The 24,588-nt window shown below is 44.9% G+C and overlaps 2 protein-coding genes across 2 annotated transcripts; one reads left to right on the forward strand and one right to left on the reverse strand.

Moving 5' to 3' along the window:
* Positions 1 to 510: 510 nt before the first annotated feature.
* Positions 511 to 5,743, reverse strand: tmem135 (transmembrane protein 135). Its single transcript, XM_076031348.1, has 15 exons — positions 5,570 to 5,743; positions 4,901 to 5,028; positions 4,273 to 4,365; positions 4,097 to 4,130; positions 3,940 to 4,005; positions 3,777 to 3,823; positions 3,628 to 3,669; positions 3,371 to 3,535; positions 3,217 to 3,286; positions 2,958 to 3,125; positions 2,677 to 2,740; positions 2,523 to 2,599; positions 2,311 to 2,409; positions 2,055 to 2,122; positions 511 to 1,922 (listed from the first exon to the last, which is right to left on the reverse strand). Exons 1-15 carry the CDS (start codon positions 5,705 to 5,707, stop codon positions 1,787 to 1,789), a joined length of 1,395 nt encoding a protein of 464 aa, XP_075887463.1. The 5' UTR covers positions 5,708 to 5,743; the 3' UTR covers positions 511 to 1,786.
* A 2,414-nt stretch (positions 5,744 to 8,157) lies between these two features.
* LOC142891667 (ferroxidase HEPHL1-like) lies at positions 8,158 to 24,373 on the forward strand. Its single transcript, XM_076031372.1, has 20 exons — positions 8,158 to 8,388; positions 10,126 to 10,370; positions 13,253 to 13,465; positions 14,275 to 14,460; positions 15,047 to 15,301; positions 15,690 to 15,858; positions 16,134 to 16,267; positions 16,348 to 16,479; positions 17,573 to 17,778; positions 18,701 to 18,845; positions 18,948 to 19,160; positions 20,159 to 20,369; positions 20,508 to 20,647; positions 20,735 to 20,860; positions 21,366 to 21,472; positions 21,605 to 21,839; positions 22,184 to 22,323; positions 22,955 to 23,108; positions 23,209 to 23,229; positions 23,748 to 24,373. The coding sequence occupies exons 1-20, from the start codon at positions 8,195 to 8,197 to the stop codon at positions 23,834 to 23,836; spliced, it is 3,315 nt and encodes a 1,104-aa protein (XP_075887487.1). The 5' UTR covers positions 8,158 to 8,194; the 3' UTR covers positions 23,837 to 24,373.
* The last annotated feature ends 215 nt before the right edge of the window (positions 24,374 to 24,588 follow it).

A 24,588-nucleotide genomic window follows, 5' to 3' on the forward strand; every position in this document is an offset into this window, starting at 1 on the left:
TCATGGACCTGGTTGCTGTTTCAGGTTTTTGATTTGAAGGGCATGAATCACACCTGAAGAAAGCTTTTCTCAGTGCATATACACGGTTTGGCATTGACATGCTTAACCAGAGGTAGAGCCAATAGACACTCCCATCTCCCAGCTAATCTCTTCAGAACACTTCAAATAAAACATGTTGTGGATTTATTTTAATCACACTTTAAATATGAAGTTAGATCCTTTCTGCAAAAATATACTGTATTATCGGAGCAATGTCATTAGTGAAAAACTATAGGTGTCAATTTCAAAGTGATAAAAGTTCTTTACATGAGGCACCGTTGCTTTTGACACTTCATGTCAAGAACTTGGTTTATTGTAAAAGTAAACAGCAATGTCAATGTTAACGAAGTAAACAATTGGATTCAATGTATATTTTCAGTTGAATAAATGGGTGTATTTTTGGGTTACTGAGCTACTGTATGTATGAAACACAATTCACTGCACGTTTTGAAACCCCCCCTTATTTTCATAAAAATCAATTGCAAGTCAGCTGATGAGGAATTGACTACTCATTTATGAGGCAAGCGATTCCTAATGACTTAGCTCAGTGACGAAGTAAAAAAAAAAAAAAAAAAAAAAAAGAGTTGATTTTATTTAAATAATTATGGTCCACTTAGAGTACAACTCATAAATACCGAACTGTTCTATGTTTTTGGTGAGACACGACCGCATGTTGTCCAAAGACTCTAAAACTCATGACCAAAAATACCTGTTCATGACCTATTGGAGTCAAAACGATGGCGGAGGCCAGAGTGTGAAACCTAAGGCTTTAAAAGGAGCCATGTACAAAAAAAAAAACTTTTCACTGCTATATGAGGCTATGCACTAGACGCACACCCAAACAAACCAGCTACCTGCAAGGTGTATCAACAACTGAACACACAATGACATAGCAGGACTATTGCCGATTTGCAAACAATGTCAAGTGATCAACAAGATGGAATTTTGTAAACAGCTCTTTAGAGCTGGCGAATGCTACGCTGACTTCTTGCATAAAGTCTAGGGTGTTTATTTTTGTATAAATGTACTATGCGTATCTGTGCACTGGAGGACAAATATTTTTTGGAGAAAAAAAAAACATATTTGTAAGTCAAATATGAGATATTAAAAAAAAAAATCAGCAGCGGTAACATGTTCAAGAGAGTAGCTCCATACTAAATTCTTCTTCCATCTAACACAAAATAAAATACTTGATGAGGCTTTTTAAAAATAGATCATCATTCATCAGCTGCATTAAGGAATAAATCACTTCAAAATGATCAGAAAGTGGAAGAAAAAAAAAATCACATTTAGTTAAAACTTACTCTAAAAGGATTAATTCCACCTCTCAATCAATGTTGTAAAAGCTGAGCGTTATCAGGCATCAGTACAACACACCTGCAAATTAAACACATCGCAAATCCAATAGTGACTGGAACGTTGTCACCTATGATGACCTATGATTTTTTTTTTCTGGTTTGCAGAGAACCAAATTTTTCAGGTTTCTTAAATTTTAGGAAATTACACAGCTTGTTTATTTTAACCCAATGATCACCACCTGTACAATCTCAGTCACTGAACACACACGTGCGGCACAGCATTGACTCTCCACACTGCTCCCCGGGGGCCCTCTGCAGGCTTCCGCCAAGAGGTCGCCTGGTCTGATGACGCGAACGCTTCTTACCACCTCTGGGATGTTCTTTAAAAAACATTGTTAAATAAATTACAGGAAATTAGAGAGTTGAGGTGCCACCCAAACCCTTCCACGTCAACCCAGCTGGATGTCGCCACCTGGTGGAAGCACGGTGGTGAATTTAGGGTCCAGTTTGAGCGCAAAGTCTTTGAAATTTCTGGAGGCCTGAGTGCCGAACACATCCAACACCTGTCTGTTCATCAGACCAAACCTAGAAGGACGGAGGGAAAAAACATCCAGAAGCAGATTATAGAAACTCCAAATGTGGACACTTTAAAAAGACACAATTTGGTTTTATTTTTTAATATCTCTATTATGTGATGTGTTGAGCACACAAACATACCTGCCCTTCGTCAAACGCAAGAGGAACTTCCAGTAAGCAGGTCTCAGGTTCTGGACTTCCATCACAGCCTGCAAAACATTTCCGTGGCCACGTTTCAATGTTGCTTTCTTCCGATTAAAAAACGGTTCAAGAAAACAATGACGCAATGTTTGCAATGGGGCAGATTTGAGGTAGTTTTATAGTGAACAAAACACTGGACTGACAGTTTAACCCTCATGTGACCTGAGGGCAACCCGTGTGTGAATGTGATACTTACAGCTTGGAAACAGATAGCGGTGGAAATGGCATACAGGTATGTGTCTGCGTGGGGAAAGTAGGGGAACCGTCCCGCCTCAATGCCTTTAAAGTACATAGTCTAAAAAAAACACAACAAGATCAATGAGAACACAGCGAAGAATGTGTTATTGCCGTAGTTTCAGTTTTCCTGTGATGAAATAGATTAAAATAAAAATTAAAAAGGTGTTTTACCTCCATCAGCTTGGTGAAGAGATACATGGATATTGTCGTGCTTCTGTAGAAGAACATAGAGGTCCCAGCCAGGAAGCCTGTGAAGGAAGGAAATCGAGTGAAACAGGGTAAAATCAGTCCGGAAGTGAAAGTAGAGAGAGTGGAGTTCCCTTACCAGCAATCAAGGCATGGAGTTCATCGTCAATGTTACGCAGCCAGCGCAGCAAGCAGCTCGTTCCCTGAGTGGAGCAGAACTTATCAGTGAACCTCGCAATTCTTACAGAACACACACAATGTAGAGAAAGAATAATATTATTCAATGACAAGTCGGAAAAAATCCAACGTGTCATTATGGAGACTAATGCATGACCGTCTTAAGCTTCATGGAAAGTAGGAAATGTACAATGACATTGAGAAAGGACAGCCAAAAACCAAAGCAGTCAATGTCAAATGTACCTTGTATATGCTCACAAAAGAGCCTAGAAATGCCCCCAGCTGGAAGTTCTCCTTGTTGTAGAACAGTGAGGGTATCCGTGACGGTTTGGAGAACATTTGCCTGAAAGCCGAAGGCACTTTGAGACAACACTGGATCAGGTAGCCGATGCTGAACATCCTGACGAAACCCTGGAGGGTGAAACACAAACATCGCACGCTGCATTATCGCTAAATCACAAGCAAATTCAATCAATCCGTCACCATGATGAACGTCATCTACCTTCATGCAGTAAGATATGCAGTTGTCCTGATAATGTTTGCAGCATCTGTGTCTTGGCCCCCTCCTGCATCTATGGAAAGTGTTTGAAAACGTATAAAGGGAATGCTTGGAATGCACACAGGCGACAATCCAGAGGAAAACTGTGTGTGCTCACAATGATTCTATCAGTTCTCTTGTGTACGCGAGCAGTGTTTTCTTCTTAGCTGCTAAGGCCTGTGGGCGCTCGGAGGCTGCAGACGCTCTCGTCTCAGGTGGTCTCGTGCTGGGGGTGTCTGCGCTGGCGTGGTGAGAGGGAATCTCTTCTTTCCCGATGATAAATCTGCAAACGGCAACAAGGGGACCGCGTTTCCAAGTCTGTCAAAACACTACCGAGACACAAGTGGGGCGACCAAGACGGCGACCAAAACTCACTTCAATGCAGAGAAGGAAAATCCTTTAAGGCCGTCTTTATTCCTGCAGCATCAAAAGACGGAAGTTAACTTCAAGATAAAACAAACTCCCAGTCGAAAAGCAATGTGAACAATCAACGGTGAAAATGATGCCCAGTGTGCAGCCCTGACCTGAAGAAGAACATGTAAAGCGAAGAAGTCACGCAGAACAGGAGAACCTAACAAGACAAGACGAGATGAGAAGGAGGCTTTTAGAAAATTGATGCTTTTTGTGGATTTAATTAAACCCTGCAGAGTTGTTTTTTTCAACCTCTTTACCACTTTGTCAACTCACCTCGCCGTGTTTGACCGGTCTGACGAGGCCTCGCGTCACCGCCATGCGAAACAAAGTCTCAGTGGCCTAAAACACCAACATAGTGTCCAACACTCAACATGTTGCAAAAGCAGGAGGTGTAACAAAATCAAACCAAAATAAATAAAATAAGTCTTACCAGATTCGCCATGTATATTGTCAGCAGGCCTCTCCTGTTTATTGAGTGTGTGTGTGTGTGTGTGTGTGTGGGGGGGGGGGGGGGGGGTCGGAAGATAAGCAAAAATTATAATTAGACTGTCTGGAGTTCAACATCCAAATGACAAATCAAACGCAAAAACAGAAACCAGATCCAACCTGCTTTTACGCTCGAGCAGGATGGCTAAGTAGGAAGCAGGCAGTGCAGAGCCGAAACCAGCCGACCAGGAGTAGAATCCTCCCAACAGCCTCCTGGAGTCGGAAAATGTTGTTACAACAATGTTATATCACCTGTCTGACTGTGCTACAAAGGACGTGACTTTGGAACAATTGTGAAATCAGGTCATTGTGATGTCGCAAACAGCGCTGATATCTCTTGCCCATTCGTGGCCGTGCATCAACCAAGTGATTGTTTATCTCTCTGGGATCGCCTCGCAACTCCACCGTCTCTGTGCACTTCCAAATACGAGGAGCATCCAACAAAAGTATGACTTTTGGCAGGAAGTTAGAGCATTTCAGGGGTGGGTGGGTGGGGGCTCTAAACAGAGGGCTAATATACTGTCCTGTGAAAAGTTTTATTGATTGTTAATGTGAGGCTGCACCGCTGGAGTCCAAGAGGAAAAAATAAAGGCCCGACCAAGGCCATGACACAGGGCGTGTGAAAACATAAGGAACGTTCAAGAGCTATCCGGGCTTTAATAATACAATAAACTGCTTTCCAAACTGGAACTCGTGCGTCACCTGCAAGGAAATGTGCATTACTGTGAAAAGTGCAGGACGAAAGTACCTGAGGATGCAGAAAAAAGCAATGTAGAGACCTCCATTGGCAGTGAGGAAGGAACAGGACCAGAAGATCTCAGGCAGGAGCCTTTTTAGGTAGTAATCCTTCTTCCTCCTCCTGAGAACGGCTGCGATCTGCAACACAACAGGAGAGACTACAGCTGCTGAAACACATTTTATTTCCCTTGCAATTCTATTTAGTGCCGATTTGAATATCACTGGGGGGGGGAGGAAGGAGCCAGGGCGTTCATGCATCCCCAAAGGAATCATGAATAACTGGCCCGACGAGTGAGCGCTCGCAGATTTGCATTGCAAACAACGACAACAAATAGCAGGTTGACTGCGAATTAGCGGGGAGCCTGCTTTTGTGTGTGTGTGTGTGTGTGTGTGTGTGTGTGTGTGTGTGTGTGTGTGTGTGTGTGTGTGTGTGTGTGTGTGTGTGTGTGTATGCGTGTGTCGTGCTGTGACCAACGTCACATATGTGATGTTTGGCCTCTGCCCACGGGGTTCATGAACTTGAACTTCAGCCCTGCGACGGTGTGACGGCTATAGCAGCAGCAAGCCAGCTAATGTTTACGCCGTTTGCTATCCCCAAGTACTCGGGCTAACTTGGCTAACTTTAGCTCGAGAGTGCGCCAGTCGGAACCCCAGAGGGGAATAAAAGGCAGCAACCTACCACATAAAGAGGCGCGTATATCTTGAAGGAGACCTCCAGTGCACTGCGCGTGACAGCCAACGCGGCCAGCACGCACGACGGGTCCCAAGTGTGGCCAATCTCGTAGCAATTGTGCGGGAGCTTGCTGAGCGCAGCCATGATGCCTGACAACCAGGGAAGGCGGCGGCGCGCATGCGGGCGCGGCCACGTAAAAGACGGGGGGGGGACTAACAAAAAAATACACCGTGTCGTCGCGCACGTTCCCTGGAAGAGCAAAGTAGTAGTGTGAGTGTGTCTGTAGTTCAGTGAACTCTTACTGCTATGTACACTAGCAGTCAAACGTTTGGACACCCTGTGAATTGAATGTATATTCTTTCATTCTCATGACTATTGACATTGCGCTATCTCACTGAAGGCATCAACACATCTTATGAACACATATGGAATCATGTAGGAAACAAAGTGTCAAATAACTCAAACACGTTTTATATTTAAATTTTTCAAAATAGCCACTTTAAGTTACAGGTTGCCAGTCAATGCTTGCCCATTTTTTTATTTTATTTTTTTCAGTTTGAGAATACAAAAACACAACAGTGGTTCTAGTCACTCTTGCATATTCAACTGGAGTGTAGAAGCAGTGCGATCACTTACCAGAATCCACCTGCTGTGACAATAAGAGTCCTAGTGAGCAAGAAACTCTCTGATGTGATAACAACCTTTTTATGAGCACAAGCAGAACCCTCTACACTTGGACCCTGTAACATTTCCACAATAAAAGCACAGTGTATATCGTTAAAATGTAACCTAACAGAATATTACAAAAAATAGCATGCACTCACTCACTCACTCACTCACAGAGAGAGAGAGAGAGAGAGAGAGAGAGAGAGAGAGAGAGAGAGAGAAAATGAATGTCTTCATTTTCACAAAATAATAATCAATTCAGTATATTTGTAAGAAGGCCACCAAAGACCACCACAGCATATCTACACAATAGCCCTGTATCCATTGTAATGGAAAATAAGTATTCTTGGCATCCCGTGTAATCTGTTATGTCTCACTGTATAACCGTCTCAAGACATTCTCCTCGTCGCCCGCCAGGGTGATGTATTCGTTGTTTTGTCTCCTCTCATCCTCCCCTCCTCTTTCCTTATCTTATCCTCTCCCGGTCCACTGTATAAGAGACCTTCTTCCTCCTTTCCTCTTTGCACTTGCACTTGCATTCATTCGAGCTGTTGCACTTGTTGCATCTGTTCTGTTGGTTGTACTGTGTTTGTGCCTCGGAGCTCCGATCTTTAATTTTCTGTTCATTAAATTACTTATTCACTCAGCATTTCTGCCTCAGTAGCTTTGCTCTTTTCCACAACAATTTCCACAACACCATACATACAGTATATGTGCAATAATAATGTGGACCTGCCCTACTTTGGCTCATTATATATACTTAAAGATATGGAGTCAAGTGCGACGTCAGCAAGTAGGGTTTTATCATCGTTTGCGATGTGCTTTTTGAATACTAAAAGCTCCAAAAATCTCATCCCACTGGGGCCTTCACCTCGTTTTACCTCCATAGCAATAATGCATATAGTAGTCAGCAGGTGTCAGCATTTTCCCTTTGTGGAGACTATAAAACACCGTGGAGGGGTGAAGGCCAATCTGCCAACATGTTGACTGGCTGGATTACTAAACATTTACGCAAAGTTCCATTCAGTTATGTATTCAGTTGTGGCGTTACATCGTACGAAAATAAGTGTACGAAAAGAAGGCTAGATAGACATCACTATCTAGCCACACCGTGTCTATCTGTCTTATTTCTTCTTTCCCTTTTGAAGATGGCCATAAAAAAAACAGTTAAAGTGTTTTGTTTTGTTTTTGTTTCCTTGTTTGTATGAAAAACTCAATAACATATGTTATAAAAGAAACCAGTTAAAGGGCGAGGTGATTAGGACAGGGGTAGGACTGGATAAGTCAAGTACTTCTTCCTACTCCTTTCGAGCATATTTAAGTTGTGGACATTGATTATCGTTGTTGTTGTTGTTGTTGTTGTTTCCTTGAGGAATAGACTTACATATTCTTATTACTGAATCCTTTTATTTATTTTCCTTCTTTTTAATGCTGGAGTAAAGAAGTGCAGCTAGTGGTGCCTATCTCGATCGGAAACTAGGAGTGCCTTTTAATTTGGAACTACATCAGGGAGATGTAAAGGGACCCAACTCTCAAAGTGAACAGCTGACAAAAACAGGCTTGTTGACCAACTCTGGTCCATTGACAGCCACTTCTCCACACACACACACACACACACACACACACACACACACACACACACACACACACACACACACACACCCGGGGCGCATGAGTTTGCATTTTTACCTTAAGTGGATCAATTACTCTAATTTCCCTGCGGGCACTGTCGATAACGGTCCAGGCAAATTGACGCAAAAGTGTAGCTGCAAGCGGGCGGTACAGCAGCAGCAGCAGCAGCAGGAGCGTCAGTACGACGCAGTGTAGGAAGTGAAAGGAAGGCGTGTCACTTCTTTCCACTGCTGCTGCCCTGAATGAGCGACTGTTCGGCAGCGGCGCTTGCACGCAACTCCCCTTAAACCGCTGCCACCCGACTCGCAAGCCGCAACGTCCCGCGTCCGAGCGATGGATCACCTGAGCGCGCCGACCACTCTGGGACTGTTGTTGCTGTCGGGCTGTTTGACGCTCGCGCTTTCCGCAGCGGACGGGAGGCGCGGCAGCAGGGAGAGGGTCTACTACGTGGGGATCATCGAGGACACTTGGGACTACGCACCCAGCGGAAAGAACCTGGTGAACGGACAGAACATCGTGGATGATGAGTACGTTGGAGCAAGCACGGGAACACAAATGCCAGAAGTGTGTGTGTGTGTGTGTGTGTGTGTGTGTGTGTGTGTGTGTGTGTGTGTGTGTGTGTGTGGTGTCTTTGATGTATGCCGCTGTTTCATGAAGTCGTTACAATCCTAAACATTTAACAGGTTTAACGTGTTTGTTCACAGCGCAATGTGTTTCCGCCGATCAATACCGTGTGTTCCGGTGTTCCGTTATTCTACCAAAGAGTTCTTATCATTTGGCGGTGTTGGGTGAGAAGTAGTCCGCCCGTGTTATATCCCATTCCGTCATCCAACTTTCTCCACCAATGAGCTGCCACGACTGTGACAACTGCACCTTGGACTCAGTCAACCGACACATTTTTCCCCACCCCACCCCTTAGTTTGACATGTTAAATCATGCGGAACTAAAAAAAAAAAAAAACAACGGATTTTTAGTTTCACTTTCGGGACACAGACAACACCCCCTTTATAAGGTATCAGTTTATTGGAGAGGCACCCAAGTGTTGGTTTATTGTGGGAAAACACCAACAGACGGATGCGCTTGAATGCCACGCGTGCCAACGGCACATCCAGGTACTACCCAGAAAATGAGAACATCCTGAAAAGGTTGTTGTATTTCTGCAATTCAACTTAAAAGGTGAATTTGACATATTATATAAACACATAATATGCAACTCAATATATTTCAAGTTCTTATTTCTGTGGATTTTGCTGATCAGGCCTTGCAGCTTAAAAAAAAAAACTCAAATTATGTCAGAATTTTCTGAGTTTGTGGTTTTAATAAGCTGAAAATCTTAATCAGCAAAGTTACAACAAGGAACTGCTTGAGATGTCAATTTGCGCGGAATGGCTCAATAAAATGTGTTGGTTTCATCTTTTATGTTAAATTGCCAAAATAAAACAACTTTTACTGGATATTCTCATTTTTCGGGTAGTACCTGTGCAACGTGTAAATACAAAGTGAATCTCACTTCCCCTTGATTGTCTTCCAGCGTCTCAGGTACAAGCCCGAGAGGGGAACTGTTCCTCTTCACTTTTTGAACTGCCCTTATGTTGAAATGAATTCAGAAATTCAGGGCTGTGTTTCAGGTTGTCATCCCACTGAAACGTCCAATTGTAATAATACATCATGGCAGGTCTGATAAGAGAGCAGCAGCCAGGTGCATGTTGTTACTCATCTTGTATATACGTATACTCACGTAACGGCGGCGTTGAATGATTGGATTAGTAGAAGCTCCTTGTCTTGTTTTTAAATCATTCCAATAACATTTAGAGGTTTTGTGGAGATTAATTGCGTAGTTACATTTTCGTCAAAACAGTTTGTGTCTTGACAATCGTTACGTCATCGTCCTGTTGTCATGGTGATGTCATAGAGTGGAGGCTGTGTTTGTGCCTCCTGTTTTTCAAAAGCTCTCAAGCATCTCTCGTTATGTCTGTGTATTTGTTCTGTTTTGCAATTTTTGGGGTGGTGGAGGAGGGGGGGGGGGGGGGGGTAACGCAGGTTCATCATGCACACTTTAACCAATTTTGTGTACTTACTCTTGGTTTGCATAGTTGAGTTGACCTGGATAATAAAAATGATCTTAAAGGTTATCACACTCTTGAAAACAATAGGCGGAATTTAACGAATGTGTTTTTCGTGTAAATACTGCAGCCTCACACCATTTTGTGTGACCACAACTGTGTTTTCTCTTGCTCTCCTCCCTTTTCCCCCTCCTGTCTCAGTCACGCTTCGGAATTCCTGTTGAAAGGACCGGAGCGCATTGGCAGCGTTTACAAGAAAGCCATGTTCCGGCAGTTCACAGACGCCTCGTACAGCCGACTGTCCCCCCGACCTGCGTGGCTGGGCTTTCTCGGGCCGATCGTACGAGCGGAGGTCGACGAAGTCATTGTGGTTCACTTGAAGAACTTTGCGTCCAGGAGCTACTCCATGCATCCCCACGGAGTCTTCTACGAGAAGAATACAGAGGGTACGATATCACACATTGCATCCAGTTTGCAGTGTAAACACTACGGCATGCCAAAGTGATGTTATTTCTCCTCTTGCCTGGAAACTGTGGATCCTGGTGGACCAGGAATTTCAACATGTCACTGTTTCAGACCTGATTGGGAAAGTCTGGAAAGTTTTTGATCAACACAGTGCTGTGGGATTGTAGGGGAGGAAATATCTAGACACAAATAGTAATATCTCCCCAATACGTATTCCGTCGTTCCGGTGTCAAGGTGAGGATTTCAAAGTAAAATACATAATAATTAATTTAATCTGACTCCATTTGATAATAATAACTTTACTTTTATACATTGATTGAGAGAAAGACTTGATTAACAATTAAGAATATAGACTCAATAATAATAAACTTCTCGTGATCTGACATTAGTCTTCAGTTCAGGGATGGCTTCTATAAATTAACAAAACTATTCAGTTTGTTCATTAAACATGGAAGAATAGCCTGATGTCTGGGTTGGAGTATTCAGAGGTTATTGAACATGATACCCAATCTTATCTGACCAACTCAGAGGTTAAGGGTTTGAATAATGTCCAGTGAAACTTACCATATAACTAAGGTCTTTGGGATTCTGATTAATCCCTATCTTAGTTCAGTGATGGCAGATATAGACAAAGCACTCAGTGACCTTCTTAACATAGAAGAACAGCCCAGACATCTAGGTTGAGATGTTCAGAGGTTTATATCTTCCAACTCAATAGTTAGAAAAACATGACACTCAATCTTTTCTATTCAACTCAGAGGTAAAGAGTACAAGCATTACTCAAATGAATTTACCATATAACTGAAGACTAAATCAATATCTGATGTCAGATTGCTCTCCACATAGAAACAAAAGTCTCAACAAGTTAATATTGAAGGGGAATGGATAACATACCAGTTTATTGCGATGTCCAGAGTAAACATGCAGCAAAAATGTAACAGACCGGTTGTGTAAAAATGATGGTAGAAAAAATCAAGAAGTCAAAGAAAAAGAAGAAGAAGAGAGAGAGAGAGAGAGAGAGAGAGAGAGAGAGAGAGAGAGAGAGAGTGAAAAAGAGAGAGAGAGAGAGAGAGAGGGTCCCAGAAAAGGAGAGAGAAGAAAAGAAGCCTTCAGATTCTTGTTCCTTCCCTTAAATATCCTCCCAGAACAGAGACACTGCTAAAATGCATATTTAAAAGATTCAGATCAGATCAACTCTTCCTACTCGGGAACCTTTTGGTCATCAGGGGTAATTTTCCACAGCAACAATAGATCACCAAGACCTTCATACCTCTCGCACTGACACTCACAACATTTCAAAGGAAAGTTCTAAACAAAAGGCCGAGACAGTTCCTGTATGCAAATCCAACAAACCCAAGGAGATACCTTTTGGCCCTCGGGGGTTCCTTTCCCGCGACATGTAAATCATATCAGCGGATTACAATAGGTGAGATACACACAGTTGGAACCCCTGTCTTTGAAGAACTTCCATTGTTAGAGAAAACACTTCAGGATGTGGATTTGACTGTCTTACAGGATTGCTGGACTACATTTGTTTTGACTGTGTGTTGTTGCACATTCCTATCTGGCGAGAGCATCATCTTGTAACAGTTCCTAACCTCAGGGCTGAGCCAAAACTGCGGCCTGCACGCTGGGCACATATGTAACTATCGTGTCTTTGTTGTCGCCAGAGTTGCTGGCAACAGTTTCAGTTCCTGACTTCACATGACTCAGTTTCACAGCTACTTTTTGTAGGGCAACACGCACCGCCTTCCCCACATCCTTCAGAATTTCCAGGAACAGACAATTTCCCATAAATGGCATTAGCGGGTCGAGCTGACAAGGACACGTGCTGCAAGGTCACCACAACTGTTGACCTTCAGTGGGACAGTTGCCCACCGTAGTTGTGCCTATTCTTCCTATTTTCACATCTTTCTTTCTAATTCCACTGGATCTCAGGGAAACAGCATATTTAGCCCTGCGGCCCGACACTGCAGGTCCAGTGTCAGACTTTATGCCCTCCCAGCCACCTTACAAGCTGGCTGACAGACAAATCGGTACCTGGTAGCCTGGTTCTTTACATTGCAGTACAGGCCGTAGTGTGTGCCGATGTACTGAACCCAGTTGTGGAACAATGGGGTCAGTGAGTTGTTGCGTAATATGAGGTATTATAAGCATTACACGCACACTCATGTGCACAGACTCACACACAAAGTTGCCACTGCTGGACTTTGTAAAAATACGGATTGGATGGGAACAGAAAGTGTGCAAGGAAGAGGAATTGAAATTACAGTGTCATGATTCTTGCTGTGTTAAACCAAGTCAAAGAGTGCAGGCCACATGGGTCCAGAGTACAAACAATATCTGACTGCCACTAACAGATCAACAAGATCATAACTGTGCTGCCTGTGTCTAAACATTTAGAGGTCAAAATCTTTGCACTGATAAGGCGCCAAAGAGAAAATGGCTTTGACCTCGATTCAACAAAGTAAACGAGACTATAAATTGATAGATCACCAAAAATTGAGCTTTTGAGAAGGAGAATTTTCAGGGATACTCTGCTTATTGCAAACTAAAGTTCCATGTCTTGTCTCTTATGCTCCCCACCGCCCCCCCCTGTGCTCAGATAAAGTTACATTACCTTTTGTGCACTTGGTATTCTAGTACATTACTCAGAAGGTGACTCACCTTCATTGTTCACACAAATGACTCTCCCTTCTGTGTCGGTTTGGCAGCTTGATATGTGGTTACGCGTCCTCAAGATTGATATTTATAAAAAATCATGAGTGAAAAGTTACCAACATAGACATAGACAATGCCTTAGTAAGAGCTAGCAAGAAATAAAAACCATGTGCGTAAACTTTTCTTTTTTGTTGCCCACCAGGGGCGCTATATCCAGATGGCACGTCAAACTTGCAGAAGATGGACGATGCGGTTCCCCCAGGAGGCAGCTACACCTACCGCTGGGAGGTCAGACCAGAGTTTGCCCCCACGGACGATGATGCCAACTGTCTGACCTGGGTCTACCACTCTCACCTGGACGCACCCAAGGACATCACCGCAGGGCTGATTGGGCCACTGCTCACATGCAAGAAAGGCAGGAGGATTTTGTTTTGTTTTTGCCATTTTCACAGTAAATATTCATTTTCATGTCGCTTGGTAGGTCAGCAGGCACGTTTACTGAAACTCCACAAACTTCCCGCACAAAGAGATCTTGTTGAGCAGCATCCCGACTTCACAGTTTCCACCATATCTCCAGAAATAAAACGTCTGGAAAATGTACATACAGTGCAAGTCTGCTAAGAAAGAAAACAAATGTACACATTGGACTCAGCTGCCACTCGCAGCATTTCTTAGCTTGTCTGCAGCATCATTCAACCAGGGGGAAAAAAAATCAGATAATCTAAATGACTTTGTTCAATGTAAATATTCAGGGTTATTAACAGGCCTTTAAAGAAAGAAAGTCTAATCTCAAGAGAATTTTGGCCTGGTGGTTGTAATCCATCTTCCAACACGGAGAGAGCAGGATTCATGAGCTGTGCAGCAGCCGACCAGCAGAGATCATTTCTACTTTTAACCTGGGACAAACTGCTGTGTTGTCTATTCTTATTTTGCCGTTGACTGTAATTTGCTGGACATTAGCCACAGTCGCCTGTTGCCTCTTCACACGCACATTACAAATGTTAATGATAGCAACACACGCTGCGTCTAAGCCCTTAAATGACTACAGTGAACAGCTACACAGGGAAGCTTGAGGAAAACAAACACGGTGAGGCTCTGTGGCCTCTGTGCTCCCTGCACGTGCAGAGTTGCAGGGATAAACAGACATTAAGTGTGCATCTGCCTGCTCCGCCTGCTCTGCCTGCTTTGACTCAATCCCCACTTTCATTTCCCCACTGGCCGTAGGAACCTTGAAGGAGGGTGATGAATCCGAGTCGATCCGGAATGACGTGGACCAGGATGTGTTCCTCATGTTCACCGTGGTGAACGAAAACCTGAGCTGGTACCTGGATGATAATATTCAGACGTGCCCCAATTCAGCTAGCATTGCCAAAAATGACTCTGTTTTTGAAGAGTCAAACCTCATGCATGGTAAGAACAAAACAGTTTTACAACATTTCTAAGACACAGATTTGTAAACATGCAGTAAGGCAAACTTGAAACAGCCAAATTAATTTATTCTCGTGCATTTGACTGGTTTAAAATGTGTTATTCCGGTCACTTCCAATGCACAGCCCTTAACCATCCCATAATGTACCATATCTTTCTGTTCCATCCTGTGTGCCAATTATAGAAAGCAAAAAGCAATGTAAAAACGGCATAATTAGCCCTTTGTTTACAGCCTCCCTGCACTGATTTCCTTCACCATCCACATGGGTTGAAGGAATAAGAGCAAGGCAGTTACAAACTTATCTCAAACACCTGCTTGGGGATATTGATAACCTCTGTGATGTCACAAAGGGTTGGTGCGACCATTAAAAAAACACGTGTTTTAGTGGAAGAAGTGAAACGGGCAAAAAAGAAAAGCGAAGGATGGACTGGTTGGTGAAGGCTAGAGATGCGTATTAATGTTAGGCAACGTTGCATAACATGGGAGCTTTTAGTGAAGGAAGTAAACACTGGCAGCCTCGTTGTCCGCATGCTTCACCCCTAACCTCTGCGCTTTCCTGTGGGACAGCGATTAATGGCTACGTGTTTGGCAACCTGCCTGCAATCCAGCTGTGCCAGAACCGACCAGCGGCCTGGCACCTGTTTGGCATGGGCAACGAGGAGGACATTCATTCGGTCTTCTTCCAGGGGAACACGCTGCTGGACCGCGGCCACCGCACCGACACCATCAGCCTCTTCCCCGCTACCTTTGTCACAACTCAAATGGTGCCGAGGGCGAACGGGAAGTGGCTGCTGAGCTGCCAGGTTAACGACCATTTACAGGGTAGGGTATCTGACCTTTGACCTCTGCGCTGCCTTTGCACCTCTGGCAATTTCCTTGTTGTGTAGAGCTGCTGACGGTGGGGAATGCTATTTATGGCTGTTACTTTCGCAGGGCGTGTGCTCTTTCCTGGACATGCTGGAACTTGCAACATAAATATGAGTCAGTCGCATGGAGTTGAGCTTTTTTTTTTTTTTTAAAGATGTATGGAGATTCATTTACATATTAAAAGAAACATACAGAAAGAAAACATAGAGAAGAAAGAGGAAAATGTTTGCTAATTTCACCATTCTGACCCAATGTCTCTGCCAGTGAAGTTTTTCAAAATGTATTGAAGATCAAGTTCGACCTCACGTTCAATGCATTTCCCTACATCTGCTTTCTTTTCTAGCCGGCATGATGGCCTATTACGAAGTGAAATCATGTGACCGCGAGACAGTCACGCCGGTGACCGACCGGGTTTTGAGGAATTACTACGTGGCAGCAGAAAAAGTCGAGTGGAACTACGCACCCTCAGGAAAAGATTTGATCACTGGAGCTTCTCTGACTGAGGACGGCAGGTGGGCAGACAACTCAGAGCGCAATCACTGCTGTGTGTGTTTGGCCCCCGACAATGGCAACAGCGAGGGCCGCAGCAGAAACTGGCTATTTACTAATCAGATCACTGGCAATTTACCTTTTGAAAACAGGACTTACTGAGGTTTATGTTCAGATGTTTTACATTTCAATTGCAATTATGCTCCAGTCAGGTGCATTACACATGTTGTGATTCGCCTTCTCCTGTGCCTCCCCTTCTTCTTCTGCCTCCCTCTCAACACTGCGGTTCTCCGCACAGTGCTTCAGACACATTTTTTGGCAAGGACAATGGCAAGAAGATTGGAGGCCTCTATATGAAAGTGATTTACAAAGAGTACACGGATGCCACCTTCACCATCCCAGCGACTACGAGTCCTCCTTTGGGACTCTTAGGTGAGCGATCAGTGATCCGCTGGGGCTTCGTTGCGTGTGTGTTCCCAGTGTCTCATCATTACGTCTCTCTATTGGCCCAGGTCCGGTCTTGAGGGGGGAACAAGGAGATACGCTCAGAGTGACTCTCTTGAACAAAGCAGACAGGCCGTGCAGCATCCAGCCTCATGGCGTGCACTATGACAAACACTTCCAGGGAAGCAGCTATGATGATGGTGAGGAACCGGCGCTCCGAGGCTTTGGTTCAGTTTAAAGATTCCTAATTCAAAACACAAACTACATAGCTCTGTAGCAGTTAGTACATACAGTCCTTGTTTATAGCTCTCAGTAGAAACACTGGGTTTCTGCCAGGAAGTGATACCGCCCTCTGTGTATCCGTTCCCTTTGTGAAATCTAAAAGGGCAAATACCGTATTTTCTGGGCTATAGATCGCACCTCAATATAAGCCTCACCCACTAAGTTTTTAAAAAAATTGGAAATGTACATATATAAGCTGCACCGGGCTATAAGCCGCCGATATCTGAGCTGTGAAATGAGATATATATTGGATAGATAGATGGATAAAGATTAGCTAGATAGATTTACCGCCACACAGAAAGATTTCTGACTTGTTTATTTACATAACTGAACTGATTAGTTTCCCAACGGTGCCAGCAGTAAAAGTGCCGATCAACCAAAACAGAGACGTTGCGCACTGAACCCACTGAACACACGTCTGTCGAACCGCTGTCACTTCTTCTTCATGCGCACTGGAAGCATTAAAGTGGCTTCATGAACACTGAACCCAGAAACCACCTGGCGCTGTTCATCTTCCTCCTGCGCACTGAAAGCGCTGAAGTCACTTCCTTCAGTGTCGGAGTTGAACAGCCTCAGAAGAGCTTTGTCACATACAGTACCTTTGCTGTGTCTATGTCAGTGTTGCTCTGCGTGTCGCCGCTTGTTCCTGTTAAAGCGCCCCCTGGCGGGTGAAGCAAAATCCACAGCAAAGCCGCACCTTTGCAGCATGGTTCAAAGCGTGGGGAAAAAGTAGCGGCTCACAGTCCGGAAAATACGGTAGTTAGTTCTATGTTTGTGTGTGTGGACTTGAACTGTGAGGAGACTGTGTGTTGTTTCTTAGATCTGGGTGGGTCGTGAACAGGATTGAGACACAGAATAGAAAACATTTATGAAGTGTTTTTTCCATACTAAGGGACCTTTTCAGAAGTGGCTCTGGAGTGCAACAAACAGACTGTCGACTCTCTTGCTGTCTGTGTTATTTAGTCAAGCACATTTGATTGTTTCTGTTCTTGTCTGTGTGTGTTACCGTAGGCGTGGACAAGCCGGGCTCCCACGTTGAGCCGGGGAAGAACTTCACCTACGAGTGGCAGGTGCTGGAGGGTCCATCTCCAACAGATGCTCCCTGTATCCCCTACCTTTACTTCTCAGGAACCGACCCCGTCGCGGACACCAACTCTGGACTAGTGGGGCCTCTGCTGGTGTGCAAGAAAGGAGCGTTGAACGAGCAAGGGAGACAGGTGGCGCGTTTGTCCGTACGCATTCACACATTCTTTGTCGCAAGCGTCACACATCTCAAAGGCCCATATTTACCCACCGACCCAAAATGCCGCTCTGACAAAGATTGGATATGGTTGCACCCTGACATCACGCCTCCTATGAGAAAGATGTGAACTCAAGCAGGACCTCAAGAAACAGAGATTAATGTCGACACCACTTGCACTACCATTTCTTACCATTTGATGTCACTACCTCTTACACAGTTGGCCTTTAAAATCTTCATCCATTCAATTCAAAGTCGCTCTGCCAGCAACACTGAGACTGGGCAAAAATATTATTACACTTCAGCAGTCTTGCCTCTATTGCAGATTGTAGATTCAGACAGGAAAACATGAGCATGTGCTGGAGGAAATGCAACACACGCTGTTGGAGCTCGCGTCCGTAAGAATTAAACAACACAAGTCTGGACGTGTATTAAAGCCCTCCAGCCCTCCACCCGGCAACAAATAGTTCTCTTTCACTTGCACAAGACTTGACAAAGGCAGAGCAGAAGATTAAATCATTTGTTCCCTTGCTCACCGGGAGGAGGCCTCGGGGAAGACCCAGGACACGCTGGAGGGACTATGTCTCCCGGCTGGCCTGGGAACGCCTTGGGGTCCCACCGGACGAGCTGGAGGAGGTGACTGGGGCCAGGGAGGTCTGGGCATCTCTGCTAAGGCTGCTGCCCCCGCGACCCGACCCCGGATGAAGCGGTAGAAGAAGAAGAAGAAGAAGAAGTTCCCTTGCACTGTGTAGAAAAGTACAGTAGCCACATGACAATTGGACATGAAGAAATGACAAGACAAAGTTATTTTAAAGGAAAACCTCAAAGGCGACCACACCAAATGTCATTGAAAATGTTTTCACGCCGTCTCGTCACTGCACGTGTCTTGTTTTTCACAGAGAGGTGTTGATAAGGAATTCTTCCTCATGTTTTCCGTCATGGATGAAAACATGAGCTGGTATTTTGACAAGAACGTCGAGAAGTTTACCAGCCAGAAAATAAATGTTTACGACGAGGACTTCGAGGAGAGCAATAAGATGCACGGTAGTCAGCGGGCGGAGTCACCGTCTTGTCTCACGTTCAGCCGCTCATTACATCTCGCCTGTTTTGACCCGGCACCTCCGCCTCTTGTCTCTGGATCCACAGCTGTGAACGGCCTCATGTACGGGAACCTCCCTGGACTGCGGATGTGCGCCGGCGACAACGTGGTTTGGTACACCTTTGGGCTCGGCACCGAAGTGGACGTCCACGGCGTTTTCTTTGAAGGGAACACCTTCCAGAGGCAGAAGACGACGCGTGACATTGTCAACGTGTTCCCACACACCACCGCCGTCGTGACCATGCATCCAAACACTCCCGGTGAGTCCAACCGCAGGTGTGCGTGCGCCTCAGACGCCTCAGCAGAGCTACTTGAACTCTTCAGGCCTTCTTTGATTTCATGAGCACTCCGTTGCCGAGGCAGACATATCGGAATGTGCGGGTGCGCCTCAAACATTCGCACCGGGGGCAAATATAGTCTCGACCACTCAGTCGCAACAAAGAGCTGGATGTGGTTTAAAAGGGGAAGTGGCAACCACCTCCGCGACGTCACCCTGCCGCTTGCTAAATCTGGCGATGCAGTGGTGAAAAAAAAGGTTTTTGGGACACCTCATGCATCTATGATGTACTGTATTATTGTAAAGAATGAGATTTAAGTCAAGTGCAATCACCAGCATTGACCCGCAGGCTGCAAGGTTACTGTTCCTGCCAGCTCAGAGCTGGATGTTTCAGCAAAATGACGCCACCTGCATCACATCCAGACTAGTACTAGAAGTAGAAGATTTTTTCGTTTTTCTTATTTTGTCTACCACAAATTACCAATAACCAACAAATGAATTTCCATTTGCTTGTGTGCTTCTGATATTGCCAAACCTTTTAAACTTCACTCCAAAAAACTTGCAAACATCTCACGACGATAATTGGGATTAAAGGGCAACACGGTGGTGCAGTGGTTAGTGCTGTCAACTCACAGCAACAAGTTTTCAGGTTCTAACTCTTTGTGGAGTTTGCATGTTCTTCCTGCGTCTGCGTGGGTTCTCTCCGGGTTCTCCCGCCTCCTCCCACAGTCCAAAAATGTGCATGTGAGGCCTATTGGGAACTCTAAATTGTCCGTAGGTGCGTGGGTGAGTGTGAATGAGTCAATGTTTGTTTGTCTTTCTCTGCTGCCGTGGAATGAGCTGGCCACTTGTCCAGGGTGCAACCCTGCCTTCGCCTCATGACAGCTGGGAGAGGCTCCAGCTGACGGATCAGCTGGACCTGCAGCACAACCAAACCCACATGTTCATGCCTCCTTATCTCCTCCTCCACTCGTCTCACAGGCACGTACGAGGTCAACTGCAGAGTGACGGACCACTTCGCCGCAGGCATGAGGGAGCAGTACCGGGTGGACCTCTGCCCACACCACAAGATCAACCACACGCAGGCCAGCAAGATTGTGCAGTATTTCATCAGCGCCGAGGAGATCGAGTGGGACTACTCGGAGGAGAGAGTGTGGGAGCTGGAGAAACACAACGCAACCTTAGAAGACAGGTGTGCGGGGGGGGCAGGAATCCACTCTGCTGTGTGTTTCAGACGTGACTGCGGCTTGTAGTTGACGGCTGAAACAAATTACTTTTATTTTTTAATTTTTTTTTGGTAATGGATTTGAGCTGGTGTCATGTCCTCCAGTCCAGGCAACATGTTTCTGGAGAAAGGGGTAAACCGAATTGGCTCACGCTACAAGAAGGCGGTGTACAGGGAGTACACCAATGACACCTTCAACGTTCAGAAGAAGCGGAAGCCCAGTGAGGAACATTTGGGAATCCTGGGTAAATTCTCCTTTTGGTTACTCAAGGCTTTTTTTTTTAAATAAATGAAGACAGACTCAACATAATGTCTTCCTTCTCCTTCGGCAGGTCCGTTAATCAAAGTAGAGGTGGGAGAGCAGATCGTGATCACATTTAAGAACAAAGCCAGCCGGCCGTACAGCATCACCCCGTACGGAGTCAAAGCCAGCGGTGCGCACGTTCCCGTCCAACCCGGTGAGGGGAAATCTGTTTGCATTGTTTCTAAGAAAATACAAGGGTCAAGACATTTTGACCACTAACTTCAATCAGTGCAGGTCTCGAGGCTGTCTGTGAACTCTACATATAAGAAGTCAATTCCTTGACTCACTTCATAGAAAATATGAACAGTTGCTGGAAATGCACCCCTTTGTGATGTCACAAAAGGTGCTGATACTTCCCCTAGGTTGTGACAACACTGGCTGTTTCTTCCGAGCTCTCCGCCGCCTTGTTTTCATTCTCTTCCATTCAAAGCATCAGTTTTAGCAGGAAGCTAAAACTGAGCATTTTTGTGAGAAAGCTGAAAACAAAGGGTTAAATATGCTGTTTTCTTTTTTCTTTTTTTTATATTAATTGTGCCAGGCTGGTGTGTAAGTGTCCACGATGGAAAAGAATAGGTGTCTCATGGGATCACTCGAGGTGCACGGGCCTAAAAATTCTTGCCCTCCATTTTTATGGTCCTTTCTGTTTTTCTTTTCCGTAGGTCAAATCCTAGAGTTGACCTGGGATGTTCCAGCAAGCTCTGGTCCAGGGCCGTCTGATCCAAACTGCATCTCTTACAGCTACCACTCCAACGTTGATTTTGTCAAAGTAAAAATTCCTTTTATCCAGAGTCAAAAAGAAGACACACACAATTCTCTATTTTCTAGAAGAAAGAAAAACACGTATGGCCTTCCATTGTTTCCATGTGATAAACTGGCTTGTCGGTTTACTTATTGCCAGGATCTGTACAGTGGCCTCCTCGGGCCTCTGGTGGTATGCAGGCCTGGTACTCTGAGCCGCGGTGAGGGGTCCGACAGACAGAGGGGTGATGTGGAGGTCGAGTTTGCTCTCCTCTTCTTGGTGCATGATGAAAACGAGTCCTGGTACACAGAGGATAACATCAGGAAATACTTGGGCGTCAACCCACAAAGCTTCGTGCCAGACGAAGACTTCGGGGAGAGCAACATGATGCACGGTAAGAGATAAAAAGATAACCATAGACAAAGAGACGCTTCCTGTTCCTTAGTCTGGGATGAACTCACCATGGAACAAAGAGTCCGCTGGTTTGAAATGGAATTGAAAATAGCCTTTTGCCACTGCTTATCCACACCTACATGGCTCTGCCTGGGGTTGTGTGATTTAACTTGACATCGCGGCTCGTGTGACATCAAGAGGTCCGTTGTTTGCAAGATGCTTTCTGACCACTAGGTGGTACAAAATCTAGACTCTGGGCCTTGAAGGGGTTTGCAGGAGCATGTGTGTCTCTGTCCTGTGTGTAACGTGCACTCATCTCACCGCCTGAATACCTGTACTGATTAGGGATTAATGGAAAGCTGTACGGAAACCTCCGCGGGCTGGAGATGACGCAGGGCCAGAAAGTGGACTGGTACCTACTGGGAATGGGCAACGAGGTGGACATGCACACTGTCCACTTCCATGCTGAGACATTTACCTACAAGGTAACGTTCACCACAGACACCGGCTGATCTCTTTATACTTCCAGCACGATCAATCAGTCGATCAGGTCGGTGCAAAATAGATGTAAAGACTATCTTCTATCTTGGCAACTACAAGGCTTTAGAATGTTCGTCCTAAAGGCCTCTCCGGTTCTAAAAATAGTTTCAGGAGAACCAGGTATTTCTTGCGTAGGACACCTCGGGTGTGGTACTGAGAGGTGTCCCACTGTCAACATAAACCTGAGTTGTTCCGCTGTGTTGAGGAGGTGAAACCCATTGAGGGTGACTCCCTCAGAATGACAGTTCTTAAAGGTCCAATGTGAAAAATGTTGCTAGTTTTATCATTTTTATATTGGTAAAAGCTTGACGTACTGCCCATAAATACATTAAAAAAAAAGTTGTCCTACCCTTAGAACTGTTTCTAATGTATATAAGAATACACATAGAGCAAGGAAGCCTTCCTGACAGGCGGCATTCCTTACAGATTTGACACTCTGGACCTTTTAGAGCTGAAGAAGAGCTTTTTTGAAATGAGGAATTTGAATAACCAAGAAAAAGAAATGTCCAGTCCACTTCAAGTCGCTAGTTTCATGTTCCCTAAATTGTTCTTCGGTTCCTTTTGGTTGTTCTGCAGACAGACCGAGTGCACCGTGCTGACGTCTTCGAGCTCTTCCCCGGGGTTTTCCAGACTGTCGAGATGGTGGCCGGCACGCCCGGAACCTGGCTGCTGCACTGTCACGTGACGGATCATATCCACGCTGGCATGGAGACCACTTTCACCATCCAAGGTGGCTCAGCGCTAAAATCTCTTTTCATATATTCAGTTCAGACGTGGCACGAAACAACCAATTAAAAAAATATTTTCGAACTCTTTTTTTTTTCCCTCAGCTGCCGAAAAAACAACGAGAGGTAAGAGCTGCTTCTCCTGAAGAAAACCAGGAGCAACTATTGTTGGTAGTGTCTTTGGTTAAGAGGGTAAAGCAAAACTAATTTGGTTTTGCTTTGTTCTGCTTCACACAGTGGTGTGTTGATTTGACTGCAGTGAAGCTGTATGACTTGATCAGAGGGAACAATTATGATTAAGCACAACATGGACATACAAAATGCTGACATGATGTAAAACCACTTCCCCCTCCCGTCCTCTTTTTGGTTGCTTTAAATATCGGTCAGCCAAACAAAGGAATCGGTCTATATTATCTATTTAGGCCTATTTAGCGCGACTCAGAGAGAAATCTAGCACCTGGAGAGTTGAAGAAAAAAAAAAAAATCTAGACAACAAATCAAAAAAGGTCCAAGATTTCAATAAAGACATGCTCAGGTATTGGGTGGCGATGGCATTGTAAATGTCTCGGGTCATTGTTGTACAAAATTCCAGGATGTTCTCCTCAAGGTCCTCCCTTCCTTTTGTGCCACCCCCAACCCTACAGCGACTGGTGACACAGCGACAGGAGCAGGAAGCTCACTGATGACTTTGCTGCTCCTCCTGGGACTCAGTCTGGCAGCGGTGCACGTATGAGCCCGACACTGGGACACAGTGTCGGGCCTGTTTATCAGGAAAGGAAAATAACCACTGCACTTTTCTTTTTGTTTCAACCAGTATCCAAATATGATTATTTATGTCTGTTGTTGTTTTCAGATTATTACATTTATTTTAAGTTGCTTGTGCGTTGACTCCATGTGTTCACTTACACCACAAGGTGGCGTAAAAGAGCAGCATATGCGTTTTGTTTCCTGACATCTGGGTCTAAAATATCTGCAAGTTAGAATCTGTTTTTTTGTTTGTTTGTTTTTTTCAAAATATTCCCTTTTATGGGGGCAATTTTTGCTGCAAAACTATTGGTGGGATTCTTTAAAGTAGCGGACTCGCTCAATACACGTCTTTGATGAGCTGCAGGAAGTGAAACAGATCACTAATTGACTTGTAGAGTGTGTGTGTGTGTGTGTGTGTGTGTGTGTGTGTGTGTGTGTGTGTGTGTGTGTGTGTGTGTGTGTGTGTGTGATGCAATCGTCCGTCGCGTTAACACTGGGCATAGAAAAACATTCCCAGACTTATTGATCACGTCAAACAGCAAGCAGTCTGATTGGCTCGTCATCAATCCGCACCGAGGCTGCAAATGAAAGCAGCTGAAGGTCTTAACGGGGACCGCGCGCTCTTCCTTGGGCGCTGTTGACAGCTGCGGGAACAACAGTTCGCACTATCGCAATCGGTGTTTGCTCTGATGTGTTCACAGTTGGGCAATCATGTGACTGATATGCGAGATTGATTGG

The sequence above is a fragment of the Nelusetta ayraudi genome, unplaced genomic scaffold (assembly GCF_046127955.1).
Source record: "Nelusetta ayraudi isolate G7.1 ecotype Tasmania unplaced genomic scaffold, CSIRO-AGI_Nayr_v1 ptg000033l, whole genome shotgun sequence".
NCBI lineage: Eukaryota > Metazoa > Chordata > Actinopteri > Tetraodontiformes > Monacanthidae > Nelusetta > Nelusetta ayraudi.